The sequence below is a fragment of the Chiloscyllium plagiosum genome, chromosome 13 (genome assembly GCF_004010195.1).
Source record: "Chiloscyllium plagiosum isolate BGI_BamShark_2017 chromosome 13, ASM401019v2, whole genome shotgun sequence".
NCBI lineage: Eukaryota > Metazoa > Chordata > Chondrichthyes > Orectolobiformes > Hemiscylliidae > Chiloscyllium > Chiloscyllium plagiosum.
In genome coordinates this window covers 15610695-15630755 of record NC_057722.1, presented here as the reverse complement: position 1 = coordinate 15630755, position 20061 = coordinate 15610695, and the positions used below count along the sequence as shown (strand labels likewise).

The following is a 20061-nucleotide window of genomic DNA, read 5'->3' as shown; positions in this document are numbered from 1 at the left end:
CCTTCATGACATTTTGACATTTTAAATTTATCACATTTAAATCAATATATCCACATACGGACATGTCTGTGCACCAGAACGCCCTATTAGAGTATATTGACAAATTCAGGAATTATTCACCCTTTTTCTCAGAATCTTTAAATTGCAATAACTAACTGTTTGACTTAATTAACAGCCAAACTACCATATTGATGTAATCCCTAATCAAATTTCAAAATACACTTTTCCAGCAGCACAGGCTTGTATGTAGTAGAGTTCAGGCATGTGGCTCTCATAACACCTCAGTGGAGTGAAATCAAGTTTTGTAGGTGCTCAACATGCCTCAATTCCCTCACCTAAGATATTGGCAATGAAATGTGAGCCTCAAACATATCTCAAACTCAAGGTGCACTGTTACACTGGAATTAGAATTGAGCCAAGAAAGCAAGGATAGTTTCATTCAACCTTTTCTCTTTAACATAGCTACTCATCAAAAAGTCTACTCTTCAGACATGAGATTGGTGCATAAATGTAAGCATCAGAAGGTTTCTTGACAGTAAGTACAACTATGTCCAATTTTCAAGCATCCACACTTTCAAGCAATGGTGACACATAGTGATCTGTATCAGGAATCTTATCAGGAGCAAATTATGGTACCTGCACCATACTGAGACTACAATCTGGGAATGGAACTCAGATCAGGTATCAAAACTTGAACAAGTTCACGGACGACACCACCCTAGTAAGACGGATATCTAACAATGATGAATCAAAATACAGAAGGGAAATGGAGGGCTTGGTGATGTGGTGCAATGAGAACCTCTCTCTCAACATCGGTAAAACTAAAGAACTGATCATTGACTCCAGAAAGAATGGAAGCCCTGATCTACATCAACAGAGCTGAGATTGAGAAGGTGGAGAGCATCAAATTCCTCGGAGTGACGATAACTTGTTCTGGATTCCCCACATAGATGTGGCGGTCAAGGCAGCACAACAGTGCATCTTCTTCCTCAGGTGGCTCAGGAAGTTTGGCCTATTCATAAGGGTCCTTACCAACTTCTACAAATGCACCATTGAAAGCAGACTGTCAAGGTGCATAATGGCCTGGTATGGCAACTGCTCTGCCCAGGACTGTAAGAAACTAGACAAGGTGGTGTGCACAGCCCAGTCCATCACAGAAGTCAACCTTCAATCCGTGAACTCCATTTACAAGGCTCGCTGCAGTGGAAAGGCTACCAACATCATCAAAGACCTCTTGCACCCTGGTAATGCTCTCCTACAGCCTCTTTCATCAGGCAGATGATACAGAAGCCTGAACATACTCATCAGATGATTCAGGAACAGCTTCTTCCCAGCTGTTATTAAACTGACAAGTGGACTGTCTAGACTCAGATAATGCTGATCTTGCCGAGTGCACACCCGTTGCAATGTAATCTGTATGCCTCTAAGACTTTTTACAACCTCTGATCTGTACATCTCCACTTACTATGATCTGCCTGCACTGCTCGTAAACAAAGCTTTTCACTGTATTTCGGCGCACGTGACAATAAAATGAATTAAACCTGAACATTTACTGATCCCTATGGGCTAATATCATGTTGTGCACTGGACATTTCATCAAGGGAGGTCTCAGTGTTTTCCTTTGAATGCAAACTAGTCAGTCCTTAATAAAATGAGACACATAATGTAGCCTGAGTTTCTAAAATTTAATTTGTAGGATTACACCAAACCAAACTCTCAAAGCTGTACCTTAATCACACTTTGTTTTCCTTTCTGCAATCCTGTTTCCACACAAATTAAATTTGTAAACGTTTTATTCACATCACTTGAAAACATTTCTAGTGACATTGGTCTGAACACTGTTCTGCGATCTGAGGACAGATATAACTCCAGGAAGTCAAAAATGAAAACATTAAAAAAAAGAGAATCAGGAAGAGAAAGTCAACTGACCTCAAGAACCTTTCGTAAAGATGACCAGATGCAACTGAAAAGATATTAATGACATCTTCTTTATCCGGTTTCAGTTCCTCAGGTTTTGGTCCTCCAGTGAATCCTCTGTGAAAAAGAGATAATTGGTAATTATTATCACTTTTTAAAAAAACTGTTAAGGCTGGGGAATGGGTCTGGCATGGACGATTAAAAGTACTGACACTTCAGATCTGGGATTTGGGCTCAGATGCATAGGACAGAACACCCGTTCTGTTCATTAGTGCTGAGGGTCTAAGAAATGTTAGGGCCTGCAGCATTAAATTGTCCTGAATTCAACAGGTACTGTGTATTAAACTGAAAAAATGTCAGACATGTATAGCAAGGAGGTGCCTTTGGGGTCCAGGTTTATTCACAGGGAAAGGAGTAAAATAAACTTTACCCGCCACTTAGGTATGCTGTAACTGACTTAGAAATGCCTGATGTCGGATATTAGGTTAAGAAATGTAAAAATGTCAGAGAGGCAAATGTAGAAAACCACTGGAGGTGCAAAAGGTATAACTTTTCCGAGATGGGAACCAAGTAGAGAGAGCTTACCATTGCACCCAATGGTTTTACCTCCACTTTTATTGCGTTTGATATTGACAATAATGCCTGAAATAAACACTAATTGCAATTCCACATTTTAATATTCCGTAAACTAATAAATTTTTAAAAACTCACCAAATAAAATTTTGTGGAGAAAAGCCTTTCAAACTTATTGTCCTCATTACTGAAATTACTTTTCTTGGACTGAATAATCTTTTTACTATCCTAAGCTTGCATTCTTTACATCATGCTGAACTAGAAATGGATCAAACCTATTCCCACTTGCCTGGATGAGTACTGCTCCACAAATACTCAAGAAGCTTGACATCATCATCCAGATCAAAGCAGCCTGCTTGATTGGCACTACAACTATGAACACTCACTCTCTCTAATGCTCAGTAGCAGCAGTGTTTATTGCAGAAATTTGCAAAGGCTCCTTGGATAGCATTTCCTAAACCCAAAATCTACCATCTGAAGGACAAAAGTAGCAGATACATGGTAGGACTATGACCAGCTGAAAACTGCCCTCCAACCACTCAACATCCCGAATCAGAAGTACAACACTGCCTTGAGAGCAAATGGCTGTTACTACAGTATTACAATGTTGCCATTGTACCAAAAGTGCAGCACTAGAATGCAGATGCATACTGTAAGTAGACTGGACATGTCCAAGGATCTTCTTAGAGGCTGGAACATCAGATGCCAACATCTGTGGATGTGAATGCCTATGAGGCATGCCTGCATGTTGGTGCCTGCTACCCATCACTGAAGTCCTTTGAGTAAGCAGTGAGCTGAAGTTGCTAGGTGCCTGCTCTGATCTCCATGTTGAGAGATCTCAACATCCTGTTTGCTCACAGCAGTTGGCAGGATAGGAAGGCATATATTAATGAGGTAAATATGTAGTTAACAAAGGTTGTTAGTGAACAAGAACTCCCTTGAGTAGAAAACTTGCCACTGCCTAGTGAGAATAATCATCTCAATGCCTGCAACTTAATTAAACAGAAAGATGAACAGAAAGCTGCTTCTGCCATCAAAAGAGTCCTCATTGGACTTCTTATGTGATTCTGCCACACTTCATCAGTAGAGCCCACATCGCTCAGGCACCTATCAGACTCAGCCCTTAGTATTTAATCTCTGAATGCAGTCTTTTTGCATTCTCATGTAAGTGTACCTTCATTTGTCATGGAAAACATGGAAACAATCATGCTTCACTTTTGAATTTCCAATTAGTCAATTTATTGTATACAATTTATATAGTGTTTGTTATCATTATTTACAATCTCAAGATTCAAAAGGGTTTTAAGTTACCTCTTAATGGATTCCCAGAAACCTTCGTTTTCAGAATTTTCATCACTGAGGAGCTCTTCACTCATTTTTTCAGGTTTCTTTTGAACCTACAGAATTGTAGACAACACTTAATATTCTCTACTCCATACTTTGATATACTTTGGAGAAGTTAATTTCTATGTATTGAGCAACTAATGACCCTTATAAAAGAAAAGGAAGATAATTTTCTGCAAAAAACAGTCCCGCACTAAACAACGACTGAACTGAAAAAAAAACTTAATCAATGGCTGTCGAAAATGCTACATAAATCCATGCTTGTGTTTACTTCCAAGAAGCAGCAGGTCGGTTAACTGAGCAGTGCTTGAATACCAATTAATCATTGGCCCTGATTTAAGAAATATATTACAAGATTAGTGTTGCATCTTAATCATGAATTTTGGACTTTTTGGACAACAACATTTCAACGAGTTTTGGAGGCCAAATAACCACAATGATAATTTCAGGTCATGCTCCTTTTGCAAACCCTTTCCAAGTTCAACCAGAACATTTTTTTTTGGAAGGAACATTACATACTGAACATAAACCAGTTAGTAAATAAATCATGTTGGAAAGACACTGTTGGTCAAAGACAAAGAAATTGGTCATCTAACCCAAAACAGTTATCTTCAAGTTAAAATAATTTAATCAGTTCTTTGTAAATTGTAAGAGGCAGCCTAGAAAACCAACATACATAAGGCTGATGGGGTAGTGAGCCTTCTCTTGTCCTGAGTTCATAATTTATATCTTGAAGATCACTTTCCTTCTAAAAGTGGACTGCTCGGACGACACACGATATTCAGTTAAGTCTCTAATGTCATAGTGACTATAGATTCAAATTCTGGGAACTGTAAGTTTCCTCCCTTGGAGAAATGCCAACTCTAGTTTCTAAATCAATGTTGCCTTTAAATAAACCTTGATACAGTATTCTTCTGTTGAGGAATGTACACATCAATTTTGTTAATGTACGATAGAGGATCCTCTGGTGGCATATCAACGACACGATTCATCGATGGCCTCAGTTTATAGAGAGGTCAATTGTCAGATCACATCATCTCTCTCTTATAAGGTTCAATGTTTCGTTTCTAATAGTTTAACCAACCACATCAGCTCCATAGAAGTAGATTCTCACAGACTAGTCTCAATGAAGGATTAAGCAGTTTTTAAAAAAAGAATAGAAGTTTAGCCATTAAAACATTTACAGAAATTTATGCAAATATGCATTAAAGTATGACCCATGAAGTAACGAAACAGCTCCATGAGTTTAAGCCTGCATTTTTAATCCACCCTTTTCCTTTCCAGCTCTAAACATACCTGCTGCAATAATACCGTGGTAGCACTTTTGTTCCCAAGCTACATAACACATGGGATGAATTTGTCGATACACAGTAAGTATCTCTTTCTTTTTAATGAAAATATGAAGAACTGATTTCATGTGGAGTTTAGTCTCGAACAAAGAATCATTCTCGCTCTTTAATTAAGTGCTGCATCACATATACCTTCACTTTAATAATTTTGCTCTTGAAGCTGTTAAGAACTACAGTCACTTCATCAGTACCGGCTGGGGAGTCTGTTCCATCATGGCTGAATGATAGAGAGAAAATTGTACATTTTTACAAATTGAACATTGTACAAGAGAAAAGAGAACAAGACATTATAAAATAACTAGGCCATAGTAAGCCAATCGCAAAAATTAACACATCTTACACACCCTTCATCATTTGGCCTCTTCGTTTTAAATGCAATTTCATGGTGGGTAAACTAAACATCATTTACCAGGGAGAATGAAGATACTGATTGAGCAGATCAAGACAACAAATTTATTCAGCAATTTACAAAACTTCAGCCACACAAAACAGGTACATTCACTGGGCAATGCAAACTGATCCAAGATGGGTTACATTACTTGGCTAATGGGTTAGGTATGGGGGAGAAGAAACAGCTTTAGTTCTTTTGCCCACCAGTGATCTACCACAATTTTCCTGAAATTCACTGTGATATCGAATAATTTTGCTGCTCCCATAAATAGCCTACTAACATGGTGAGGACTTGTGCATGAATAATGACTACTTGAGTACCAAAAAGTGGGGGAGAGGCCATCAGCAAAGAACCATGGTGCAGCAAGGTGAAAAAGAGGTGGTGACACAGTGATAACATCACTGGACTGGTAATCCAGAACTCCAGGCTGATGTTCTGGTGGCATGGGTTTGAATCTCACCTTGATGATGAAAATATGAATTCAAACAAAATCTGGATTAAAAAGCCAGCTTAATGTACCAACCGTGTCAGTTGCTGCCAAAGTCCAAACCAATTTATCCATCTGCCATCTTTACCTGGACTATCCTACATGTGACTCCAGACCAACAGCAAAGTAACTGACTTTTAACTATCTTCTGGACAAATATAGAGGGTGCAATAAACATTGGCCGAGCCACCAATGCCCTCATCCCAAAGAAGTGAAGATGCTCCATGCTGATGGGATAAGGGTTCAATTGACAACATGAAAAGTCAATATCAATTAAACTGAGAAGGTAGGTACTTGGCCCTCTTCCAGCCTCTTAAAAAACTGCACAAGTAATTCCTTCAAGATGACGTATCATCAATAGAAATGGATTTAATACATTAAAATCAGAATCTGGATTCATCATGTAAACATTTCAAAACACGAGTGCACTGTGTCTTTGAACAGAGGACAGATTAAAGCTTTGAAAGTAAGCACAATGGCTTTAATCTGCAAATGACAACTGCATTACACAGCAGTCGTTTTTTTAAAAAAAGGTCTTAAAAAGCATGGAGTGTATTCTCAAAATTAGTTTACTGTTGCGAAAATGTATGTTTATTTTGTATAAGATCAAAAACATGCTAGAGAGATTAATGCTGAATGCTTTGTTCAGTCAGGCTGTGAAAAGTTATCATAAACAAAGAAATATAAAAGCTTCTGACTTATTTAATAGTTCATGCTAAGCAGACTTCCAGAACGGTTTTCATATTAATACTGCTAACAAACTGTCAATGTTGTCAGTGTAGTATACCTGTAAATTTTATAGATATCATCTGATCTTCCTTTCCTTAGTCTGAGAACCCAAGCACCAGGATTGGCTTTTAACTGGAAATAGCCCTGTTCAGAATAGCAACACAGGTATTCAGTTTAATGGTCTAATGGCACATTACCAAATTTACTTGCAAACTTTCAGTTAAGGACACAATTTCAATTTCTGCAAATTAATCTTCCGAGAAATGGCAATGCATTTTAACTTCATGGAGAAAAGCTGACTTACAAGAAATAAAACAATATGTCCAAGCATATTGAGAAATAAAAAGGGTAAGACGGAGAAAGTTAAGGATTCAGACATCTTTGTGAACAGATGGATAGCACCTATAGTTTTACTTGATGTAGGGATTCAAGAAGAGAATAAAACCAACTGCACTGACAATATCTGGCCTGGTTTGAGGGAAGCTGCATCATGTAGTACTGACACAGAGAGGAAATAGATGCATACTGAAAGAAAGTGGGGTTTAAGCAGAGTCTCAAAGTATGCAGTAAAAGAGTGAATGCAGGCACTAGGGAAGAAAAGGAAGCAAAGCTGCAGCACAGACAGGTTCAGGAATGAAGCATTGCAGAAATAACAGCGATTTCACAAGGAACCAAACGTGAATGTAGTCACAGACTAGCATATTGCAAACTGATTACCAGGATCAGACAATAATCCACACAGCTTGAGACCATAATAAGACCTGCAGGGAGCATAAAGGAGTGGGGTCAGCATTGAGAACACTGCAAAAACAATGGGCAACAGAAAAAAAAACACTGCAGCACCATCAGTGAGATCAGACCAAGGTATGCAAGGAGAATAAAGAGCAACAGTAGCATGGAGGACCAGAACGGATAACACAAGTAAGAAACATAAATATCTGCAGCTCTGATTCCACTGGCTAGATTTGTGAAAACTCAGTGATGCCAAAGAGAATTAGATAAGTAATTGTTTTATGAATACTTCTTCTCTCTCTAAACACCAAGCTGAAAAATTAAATATTCCTACTGGATAATTCTCACAGAAAGGAATAACAGTATAAGTCAAAGCAGGTCTAAAGACATTAAATCACTGAGCAGTAGATTTATCAGATATGAAGAGATATAAGTAATGGATTAAGTTCACAGTCGAACTATTTGAACTACTTAATTTACTTGCAAATAAAAGTCAAGTAATATTTTTTAACTTGAAACCTAATTAGTTAAAATACATACAATCAAGATCGCACCACAGGTGATGTGTTGCAGCTGTAGCATGTGGAAGCTGAAGGACACCCACGTGATTCACAGCAATCACATCTGCAGGAAGTGTCTGCAGCTCAAGAAACTTTCGTTCAGCGTTTATCAGCTGAAGATTTAACTTTGGGCACTGTAGTGCATCAGAGTTGCAGAAAGTTACTTGGGACAATTTACTGAGGAAGGCAGACACATTCTTCCAGTCAGGTACATCAGATTTAGTCCACAGTCAGAGATGTAAGTGAGGCTGAGCTGGGCATCAGAAAGGTGGGGAAGCCTCAGCCCTTGAAACTGACCATCAGATTTGATGTTATTGTAGCTTTTGGAGATGAGAGCAAAGACCAAGAAAGAATAAACAAACTGACTATGACACAATGGGTCATTCAAAAGGGACAATGTAGTGGTTTAGCAGAAGAGTGAGAACCCCAAAGCCTGTGTTGGCAGTCGATGTCAGAGCTAAGGACTTCTTGAAGCTGGTGGGAATTTTCAGTTGGAAAGATACTGCTGTCATGATCCACATGGGTAACAATGACAAAGGCAGGACTAGGAATAAGGATCAGCTAAAAAAAAAAAATGAACTGAGGAGTAAAATAAAAGACAGAACTACAAAGTTAATAATCCGTAAATTACTGAGCCATGAGGAAATTGGTATCAGTTAAAGGAGACAAAAAAAAAGTCCACGGCTTAAAGAGAAAGTGGTTTCCATTTATGCATTACCACTCATACAAAAACAGAGAACTGTACCACACTGGGACAAGAGTTCTGGCAAATCACAGTTTGGGCTGTGGTGGGGCTTTTATCCAAATAGTGGTAATGGGGTGGTTCACATGAGGGGACATTTGGAAATGTAAAAAAGGACCAGGCCAGGATACAGCATAATTTTGTAGATAATGACAATCAGTGTGTGACCGGAAATCACAAAGTGTATCAGTAAATAAGGCCGGAGTAAGAAAAAAATGGTACATCTAACTTCTTGAAAACAAACAGCTAAGAAGGTTGGATGATACACATTTGAGTTTTAGGTGAATGAATGACATCACTGAAATATGCAAGATTCTAAGGAGGCTTGATGTAGATGCTGAGAAGGTATTTCCCACTGGCGGTGAAGTCTAGAACAAGGGGCCCAGTTTAAAAAAAAGTCTCCTCTTGCAAGACAGAAATTAAGAGAAATGTCTCCTATCAGAGTCAATACATTTTAGTATTCTCTTCCACTGCAGTGGAGACTGAGTCATTGAATATATTCAAAGTTGAATTAGGTCTTACAATCAATAAGGATTTCAACAGTTTTCAGGAGGAGGCAGGAAGGTGGAGTAAAGTCAAGAGGCCAGAGTCAGGGTCCGAAATTGTCTATTCTTACTCTTTCGTATGTCATATTCCTTCAATTAAAATAAAAGTATGAATAACTTTGGTTAAAAAAAATCTTTTGGCACCCACATCCCAGAGAAATTGATTCATTGCACAAGTTTGGTTGAACTTTTTGGGGTGATGTGGAAGGTGAAGAGGATATATAATTCATAGAAAGAAGAAAAATAAATTTAACCAAGGAAAATGTAGATGCTTTAATGGAAGAGCTGGAAAATCCACAGATCTCCACAGCACTCACGAGTAGATAAACAGAGAATTGTATTTCAAAAACTTTGGTCAAGATTTATGCTTGCAAAGAGCTGTGTGTACCTACCAGGTTTGCCATTACAATTGTGTCTACGATTTCCTGGTTTGCATTGGTGCCCAGGGTAAATTGGAGACCTCTGGGGGGTTGTCCTGTTGAAACATCATAACAATGTCCTTCTAACAAAAGGTACTCCAATTCATACTCTGCCGCTACACCGCCATCAATCTGAAAATGCAGGATCAGGACAAGAGATTTGTATGCTTTAAATTCTGTTTCAGGAACCATTATCTTAACAGCTATTTAAACTTTGAATTAAAGAACCTCATGTTACAGAATTTGACCATTTGGTTCATTGTGCTTGCATTAGCTCTTTGAAGAAACTCTATAATTAAAATTCAATTCCTCTGCTCTTCCCCCACAGCCCTGAAACATATCTTTTCCAAGTGCATATACAATTCCTTTGGAGAGTTATTTTTGAATCTTTCACAATCTATGCTGAAGTGCTTTCCAGATCATAGCAGTTCACGAATTGGAATAAATACTCTCTCTGCTTTTTAGTGGCAATTTTCTTAAATCTTTACACCTCTGGTTGCCAAAATACCGGCCAGTAAAATAAAAACAAATTGCAGATAGAAATTTGAAACAAATACAGAATGCTGGAGAGATTCAATAGATTTGACAGCGTCAATGGAGCAACAAACAGAATTACTGCTGAGTCCTGTATGACTCCTCTTTAAACCTTATTTACTTCATCTGAAGCTTTCCGAGATCCAACAATTATATTCCTGCTAACAACACAACCGAAGTTCTAGTTTTGTTCAGGAAAACCTCCTTCTGCAATCTCTCCAAAACACAGGCATCCTTTCTAAAAGCATATGGCATAAAGCCTTTGCTGAAGTCTAACCAGTGACTTATAAAAGGTTTAGGACAACTTGATTGCATCGCTGACACTTTGTGAAGAATTCTACTATACCAACACCAAAAGCTTTCTCACTTTGTCAAGCCTTCATATCACATCAGTAAAACTAATTTGGATATTAAAATATTTAACAAGACACACCTCCTTCAGGTAAATATTGTCGAGATCATACGAAGTATGGACAGCCTCCACCATCCAGCTTTCAGGAGTGTTGATGATAAGAGTGAAGAGGGGAGACTGAGGCATGTCCAAGAATTTGGCCACTGGTCCAGGAGCAAAGCTGCCATCTGCAGTGAAAGTAATCTCAGGCTCCAGAACAAATCGGTAGATGCTGCAAAATGAAGGGCAGAATTTCCTTTGAAGTCTTTGAATTCTACACCCATTGCTTTCTTGTGCTAACTAAACTCCATTATTCATAAAAACTACAACTATTTCATCCTCTGTTTACAACCTAAAACTAATGCAAAAATGAATGTCAAGACATACAAAGATCGATCGTTTATCTTGGCAATCAGCAGAAGTAGCAAACTGAACAGCACTGAGTTTCAGTACTACCAAAACAGATTTACAGAACCAAACAAAAAGGCAATTTAAAAAGTCCCTCCAAGTAAGTCAAAAATTGTTCATTTCAACATTGTAAAATGCCCAAACTTTTACAAGTTAGGCTTATAAACTGAACTGGAGCATGAACCTGTACAACGCACAGCAGCACCCAATGACGCAGGAACACAGTTAGATCGCCTATCCGTCTCTTTTTTTTAAGATTCACAAGCATAACATGGGCATTGTTGACTCGGTCAGCATTTGTGCATCCCTAGTGGCCCTTGAGAAAGTAGTGGGAACTTGCCTTTTGAACCTCTGCAATCCGCATGCTGTAAGATGACTCACAATGCTGTTAGGGAAGGAATTACATGATTATGATAGGTTCTAAGTCAGGGTGGTGAGTGACTTGGAGGGCAACTTGTAGGTAGTGGTGTTCCCATATATTTGCCTTTGTTGTTCTAGGTGACCATGGGTTTGAAAAGTGCTGTCCAAGGATCTCTGGTGAACGTTTGCAGTGCAGAAGATATATACATTGTTGCTACTGAGTGACTGAATGTTTGGGGATGTTGAGCCAATCAAGTTGGCTGTTTTTTCCAAGATGGTGTCAAGTTTCTTGACTGTTAGTAGAGCTTTATTCTATCACACACTTGACTTGAGCCTTGTAGATGGTATACAGGCTTTGGGAAGTCAGGTGAATTCCTCATTGCAGTACTCCTGGCCTTCAGCTTGCTCTTGTCACTACTGTACTTGTATGGCAAGTCAGTTCAATTTCTGGTCAGTGGTAATCTCCAGCATGTCATTAGTGGAGGATACAGTGATGACAATGTCACTGAATATCAAGAGCCAATGGTTAAATTGTCTCTTATTTGAAAATGGTCATTGCGTGACATTTGTGGGCATGAACTTACTTGCCAATTGTCAACCCAAACCTGGATATTATCTTGATTATGTTCTTTTGGACATGGACTGCTTCACTATCTGAAGAGTCATGAATGGTGCTGAACATGGTTACTCTTGGGTCGGTGTGGACTTATTGGACTGAATGGTCTGTTTCCATACTGTAGGGAATCTAACCTAATCTAATTTAATATAAATATTGTGCAACCATTGAGAAACAGCCTGAAGTCTGAACTTATGATGAAGGGAAGGATATTGATGAAGCAGTCAAAGATGGCTGGGTCTAGGACGCTATCCTGAGGAACTCCTGAAGAGAGGTCTTGGAGCTGGGATGACTGACTTCCAACAACCACAACCATTTTTCTTTGTGCTGCGTATGACTCCAGCCAGTGAAAAACTTTCCCTGAATCCCCGACTCCAGTTTTGCTAGGGGTCCTTAATGTCACACTTGATCAAATGAGACCTTGACATCAAGGGCTATCACTTTCACCTCATCTCTAGAATTTAGCTCTTTGGTCGATGTTGAATCTAGGCTGCAACGAGGTCAGGAATAGATCAACCCTGGAAGAATCCAAATTGAGCAATGAGCCGGGTATTGCTGAGCAAGTACTGCTTGGTCGTACTGGTGAGAACAGTTTCCATCAATTTACTAATGATCAAGAGTAGACTGACATGGCAATAATCGACCAGGTTGGATGTGTCACGTTTTATGCACACAGGACATTCTTGGACAATTTCCATTTTGTTGTTCAGATACTAGTATTGAACTAGCTTGGCTAGTGGTGTAGCAAGTTCTGGAACACAAATCTTCAATACTATTGCTGGATTGTAATCAAGGTCTATACCCTTTACAGTACCCAGTGCCTCCTTTTGATATCAGGTGGAGTGAATGGAAGACTAGCATCTGTGATGCTGAGGACCTCTGAAGGAAGCAAAGACTGATCATCTACTCAGCACTTCTACCTGAAGATCACTGCAAAAGCTTTAACCTTATCTTTACAGGTAGGTTAACAGTGGCAGATCTGGTTGAAGACTGATCAACTCAGACATGTTCTGATGTCCTTTAAGAGTGTGGGGGAAGGGGGTGGTGGTGGGCACAATGATGCAAATGTAAAGGAGCCTTGTAGTGGGTGGCAACTGCTCACACTTCTAATAAAGAGCCATTTTTGTTTCCACATACAGGGAACCTGAAACCTATGCAAGGATCCTCTGGCAAAATAAGGACATGGTGAAGTGATAATTTCACTGAACTAATTATCAAGATCTCAGGCTAATGATCTAAGGACATGAGTTTGAAACCCACCATGACAGATAGTGAACTTTGAATTCAATTTTTAAAAACTTGGAATAAGAAGTTAGCTTGGTGGCAGCTATGTAACACTATGCCATAGGAACATACCTAGTTCTCTAATGTCCTTTAGGGAATGAAATCTGTCATCCTGACTCGCACATCCCATGAAAGAACACGAAAAAAATAAATGGAATGTGCCCAACTGTAATAATTTTCTTCAAGTTATTACCAGCCAAACCATTAGTCTTTAAAGGGGCCAGTGACAGCTGTCAATCCAACTATTTACATTTCCTTATTAAGAAGAAAAAAAACTCCACTTATTTATAATTTTGTTTTTGGTTATGATGTCAGCAACAAGGCCAGCATTTATTACTCATTCCTAATTGCACAGAAGAAAGCAATGGTGATGTGTGACTGATGGAAACAAGAGCTATCTACTGATCACCTGGCTCAGGAGTCTGGGGTATAAGCATCTAATGTGTGGACAGCATGTATAACAGAGATGATAAAATGGGAAATGTCTTGCAGTAAGTAACAAAATGCTTAAGCAATTATTCTTACATCCAGAGGAGCTCCAGAGAACACTGAAGAGCGTGTTGCAATTTGTATTGGATTTTGCATCCCACCTCGGCCTCATAACAGCACAACTGTTGCAACCAGGGATGCAATGAATAGCTGAACAGGAGGTGGTGCACGGGCTGTGTAGAAATGACATCCAATCTAAACAACCTTTGCTATCTTAATATAAAACAAAGTTTTTTCACAAGGAGCTAGTTTATTCTTGTGAAAGACATGAAACAGTTTTTTCACAACTCTGTTCAATAGAAATATACAAGGTGTCACTCATTAGACAAACATTCTATGTTTTAATTATCTTCATGCTGTCTTGAAATGGATTAAGGTGTGATTGCTGCTCAATACATTCAAGAACAATTACAGCTATTTAATCCAAGTTTGACAACACTTCTTTGACTTTTCTAACAAATCCATATGTGCACGTCATGGGAAAGTGTTATTTTCTAGATGAAAAGCAGGAGTTTGCTGACAGGTGAGATTTTGCTTTTCACAATCTTATCAGTCAACAGCAAGAGTAATTCCCAGAAGCCAATGCATGGATTGGTGGCAGAAACAGCAACTGAATGCACCAGTTTATTGATTAATATCAAAGTTTCTGAAGTTTACTAATCATAAAGATTTCTGTATATTTTATTTGCACTTATGTTACAATGTACTTTAATATTGTGCAGGCAAATGGGACTTGTCTAGTTTGGGAAACTTGGTCAGCAGGGCCAAGTTGAACTGAAGGGTGTGCTTCCATGCTGTATGACCCTATCATGTTGCCTTTGTTTGCAAACTCAACTCCAACTATTGCTAAAGCACTATTCCAGGTTTGATTGGCAGAAAACAGCAAATAACTGTCCTTGACTATAGATAGTATTTGACACAATATGACATCAACAGTCACTGACATCAGTGAAGTCAGTATCCGGGGGGGTTGAGAAACCTCCAGACTGAAAGCATATCCGGTGCAAAGGAAAATGGTTGCAACTTTTATTAAGAACATAAATGCATAAGTTCCTCATGATAGCATCTCAGTTCTTTGTCAAAAAGCACTCCTTTATTATATCAACATTACCACTGTTGGTAACGTTTCTATTTTCTCTTCCATTTTCTACACTATGCTGTGTTGTGTATTCTTATTCATCATTAAGCTCACTAATCCCACATGGCCAGAGGCAAAATCCACACTGTTTTTGACTTGCTGCTTCAGCTTTGATACATTAAAAATGCAGAAACATCATGTGTACAGTGTTTAACTGTTTCCAGAGTATCCCTCAATTGCAAGAGATTATTTTTAGCAGTTGCAGGAAGAGTTCTTACCTTTTCAGAGGCATTTCTGAAAGTTTTGGTTGACAGTTCATAAGCACACGGAGATTCATGTTGACCAGCTGGTTTAGAACCTAATAAGATGGAATACATCTTGCATAATTTAAAGATACAAGGGGTAAAATAACTGAGGCAGAAATGAATCTGGCAAAGACAATGATGGAATGGGAATCACCTGTGCTACAAACCCATTAAAGTTTTGTAGAATATACTTTATAGGATAATTAAGTCTATAGATGTGATCTATTTTTGAAGGAGTGGCAAATTAAATTATAAAAACATAACATGTTGTGACAATAATATCAATCACTACTTGTTCCAAATAAACTCTGCATTCAGAAAGACAAGGGAAAACGTGGGACGGTCTTCTTGTTCATTGTTTTGGAGAGATCTATGGTCTCATCAAAGTACTGAACTGCCTCTTGAATGGTTCCCTGCATTTTGTATTCCGTGCCCTTGAAAAGCCAACCATCTATTGATGAATCTTGACATGAAATAAGGTTCGATGACACCGGTCAAGATCCTATCTATGACCAGATTATAACAAAGTCCCTTGTAATCAATTGTAGTTTAAGCCAATGTTCATTATTGACGTTTTCAATACCACCATCTCATTTAACTTACTTCAAGATAGGTGAGCCTAAAGTCTATCCTACACTTATTGCTCACTAGTGATGAGGGTTGAGATTCCTTTCAGTTGCCCCAAATATTTGAATGTTATCATTGTCTTGGTGAATAGCAGTGAACATAGTCTGCCAGGCATGTACTATCAGTTACATGATTCATTATTGTTAGTTCTATTGTCATCCACAATAACCTCAGTGTTGAATTGTTTCAAATTGCATGCTGTTAAACAGAACTAATTCAATGAAAGGGAAATACTTTGTTATGCTTCATGTATACAAGGTGTGGCACACTCCACAACAATCTTCTAGCTACTTATCTCAAGCAATGCTCATCTTCATCCTGTTGCAGCAATTTGCACGGTGGCACAGTGGTTAGCACTGCTGCCTCACAGCGCCAGAGACCCGGGTTCAATTCCCGCCTCAGGCGACTGACTGTGTGGAGTTTGCACGTTCTCCCCGTGTCTGCATGGGTTTCCTCCGGGTTCTCCGGTTTCCTCCCACAGTCCAAAGATGTGCAGGTCAGGTGAATTGGCCATGCTAAATTGCCCCTAGTGTTAGGTAAGGGGTACATGTAGGGGTATGGGTGGGTTGCGCTTCGGCGGGGCGGTGTGGACTTGTTGGGCCGAAGGGCCTGTTTCCACACTGTCAGTAATCTAATCTAATCTAATCTAATCTAAAAATGATTGGCAGGCTCTCTTATATCGCCAAAGCAAAGTATTGCTGCACTGAACATTAGCAATTAGCAATCAAGCCTTAAGCTAAAAAAAAAAAGTACAGCCATTTCCAATTACAGCAGTTTCTTAAACTGGCACAGTGCTTGTTGCACAGAAGGACACAACAGAAACTACTTCACTCACCAAAAGGAATGAGGAAAGCCTTTGAGCATCTCTGGTCACAGGATCAGTTACGGCCACCACTTCAAAGTAAACCTGTTCTTCTTTGGGGCGTAATTTAATAGCACTAGAAAACATCCAGGATAGAAGGATACAAAAATAATTCAATTACCTAAAGTAGTTCTTCTTTTAAAATGAAATCACTGTTGAATTCAGGTTATTTCAATTGATGAAAACTGAATTAATTTTAATAGTGCTCACCTGAATTCTCCTTCAAAGAACCGTAGGTCAAGCCTCGATTCTCCTTTGGACTTTGATGACAGTAGAGAATCCACTTTCATTACAAGATCGCTTGCACTTGGGGGTAGAAAAAATTACTGTTAAATATAAATAGAATTCAAGCCAAAAGCCATTTAATAGTCAAGAACAATCCTCCAGATCAACTATAAAATATTGTTTTATTTTCTCAGAGCCTTTCACAATCACATACTTAATTATAATGTTGAAAAATTACCCCAATGAAAGGCACACTGCAATTGGAGATTATACAAATTGTAATTAATATTTGAAATGAATTATCTATTTAAGCCATCAGTAAGTTTGATGAAATGTGTTTAAATGTTTTTCAGCAAAAAGTTCAATTTGTCTTAAAATATGCAATTAGGATTTGCATACCAATACTCTCCACAGTTAAGACAAAGCTTACACTCAGTGTTAAAGGAAAGTATTAATCAAAGCTTGTATGAATGTACTGTGGATGAAAAATTGGAATGCAGTAGATTAATCAATTCTAACAATATGTAATTAATGCAAAGTAGGGCGTTTTGAACATGATCAAAATTTGAACCAAGTCGAAAAATTCAGAAGAACAGATTCTATGAAGCCATGGACATAGCAGAGATGGAAAAGGTCAAGTCATGATTTGATTGCATGGCAAAATAAGAAATTGACCATACTAGCTTTGAAAACCATAAAACCAACCGCAGCTTCGCAAAAACACAATCACGATTTCTTATTAGGGCTGCAGTTTGTACTGTTAAAGTGGTGTCCCATTCATTTTGTGGAAGAAATCATTTTCAGAATCATCTCTAACTTCTATTGCTTAACTTAGAATAGCTTGAGATGGGCATTTCCTCTCTCTGTCAAACATTTTCTGTAGTGATTTCTATCTTTTCTTTGGAGTTCAGCAGATGAAAATGACTACAGGCTGCTGGAGCAGCTGCTGTCAAATGATTCAATGTTCCTCCAGTCGTGTGGTTAATTGATATTTCACTCTAACAATCTCTGATGTGCAATCTGAATTGTCTCTTCTCGCTCCAGATGCAGTTGTGAACTCACAAAAGATACATGTGTCACATTCACCCACAGATATTTTTGTATGGCTTAATGCTATGCCCTACCTACTATTCTGTCTCACCTTTAGGATGTCTGAAAATGAGCAATATTCCAAAATGGCTGCTTGTCATAGAATTGTATTGATTGGATCATTAAGCAGCAATGTTCAGAATGCAATTATATAGGTAGTTCGTCATTATCATCCAAGTTCAGAGATGATTTTGCTCAATCACCTTTTTAAACATACCAGTTCAACATTACTTACAGTGAGCTGCAGGATAGATTACAGTGACTGGAGTGTTCAGCTATGCAAAATACCACAATGCTCTCTGTTGTCTTTGTTAATCTATAGTTGATTTTGTTTCATTTCCTGCCCATTGTCATATTCCCTTATAGTGTCTAAGTGTCTGTATTTTGCTATGCTCTGCCCTTTTGTTTTAAAAAGAAAAGCACTCCTTCCCACCTCATTATGGGTCACATACATGGTCATACAAGAGAAAAACATTAATAATCTTAGTACCTAACCTAGCATGTAAGGGAAATTGGTAAGCAATATACGCTCTTTGAAGTTGAGCTGCAGCAAGCCCATAGAAGTGGTGGTGCAGGACAGCCACATTAGAGGAAGGAAGTGGTCAAAGAAGGATGATTGAAGGAAAGAATACAAAGAGCAAAGTAAAAAGATTGCAGTTGGGGTAGAGAGGAAGTGAGAGCCTTGTGTTTGGATTGGGACTGAAAGAAAGATACACCTCATCTTAACACAGACTGACAAGCATCAATAGGATAGCAAGTTGAAAAGTGGGTAACATTTCAAGGGTATGGAGGTTTTGAGATTCACTAAGAGCTTGCAGTAATGTTTGAGGCCTGCAAACATGAGTGTAGGGAAAAACAAATATCATCAAGAGCGGAATCTGAAACCTAGGGACATTTAAAACATGGTGGATCTGGCAGATCTTAAAGGGTGATGCTCGAGTCTGATGAGGTTGATGTGAAGGAATGGGTGTCGGTGTAAGTTGGGGAAGGGGTGGGGAGGTGGGGGAGTACAGCATCACTGGAGCAGAAGGTGAGGTATGAACTTGCAACAGTTAGGAGCCAAGGACTTCAGCAAGAAGATCTGGTTTGTGGAAGTAGGATCAAAGATCATTGAAAGTAGTGGCTGAGGCTGAAATGGAGAGTGTGGAGCTGGAAATAAACCGAGGAACACCGAAGAGGGAAATTAACGGGTCAATTCAAATTTGTGCATTAAGAAATTTTAAGTTTAGATTCCTTTGAACAGACTGACTGAAACTAATACAGAATTGCCATAATATCACTCACAGATCTTCTTCAACCATCAGCATCCGGATCCTGACTTTGATTTTCTCTGCTGCCTCAAGAGCAATACTCTCCAACAGGTGAAAGTCATTCTGATTGAAGATTTCATTTTCTTCCAGTGGACCAATAATCTACCAGTGTTGAAAAGTACAAATTTGTTATTATTTCAGACTCTAGACCAAGAGATTGTATGTGGTTGACCCAGACAGCTAGATTGGTGCAAGCAAAAAAGTGAAATTGTATGAAGTAGGGTGAATCTGATATTCAATTCCTGACAAACCATGGAGCAATTTGTTGCTTCCAATTATGAAAGGCTATTCCAGCCTCTGTATATTCCTTAATATTAGATCATCTAATAAAGATAAATTTTGGTTTATTCAAGTCTCTGAATTTTGTCTTGACTTCTAGACCAAGGCTCTGAGAGAACATGTTAATCTGGAGTGTATGTTGATCCAATGGCTACAGTTGGGTAAAGTGCAAATTTTCTAATGAATTGCCATAAAAAAAGTTAGTGTCAGAAGTCTGAATATTTACTGGAATCAAACAGTTTTGATTTGCTAAAGACACAAATTCCTGAAATATTGAATAAAACCAATTCATTTTGGCAGCATTAGACAAATGGCACATATGATGAACATTGGTCCTTTCCAATCAGACATCTTGAGATATAATAAAACAGCAAAAAATATATGCACACAAAAACATCTGCTTGAGAATAATTGGT

General features: G+C 38.5%; 1 protein-coding gene across 2 annotated transcripts in view; it reads right to left on the bottom strand.

Annotated features, from left to right (window-relative positions):
- The window catches only part of uggt1 (UDP-glucose glycoprotein glucosyltransferase 1), a 143260-nt gene that overhangs the window by 36799 nt on the left and 86400 nt on the right, over positions 1-20061 (bottom strand). For both annotated transcript variants that reach the window (XM_043701924.1, XM_043701925.1), the window contains 10 exons: positions 19341-19468; positions 16953-17048; positions 16716-16818; positions 15227-15306; positions 10756-10945; positions 9762-9920; positions 6849-6934; positions 5316-5400; positions 3802-3887; positions 1930-2034 (listed from right to left, as the gene is read on the bottom strand). In XM_043701924.1, coding sequence (XP_043557859.1) covers positions 1930-2034; positions 3802-3887; positions 5316-5400; positions 6849-6934; positions 9762-9920; positions 10756-10945; positions 15227-15306; positions 16716-16818; positions 16953-17048; positions 19341-19468 — 1118 coding nt within the window. The remainder of the gene's footprint in view (positions 1-1929; positions 2035-3801; positions 3888-5315; positions 5401-6848; positions 6935-9761; positions 9921-10755; positions 10946-15226; positions 15307-16715; positions 16819-16952; positions 17049-19340; positions 19469-20061) is intronic.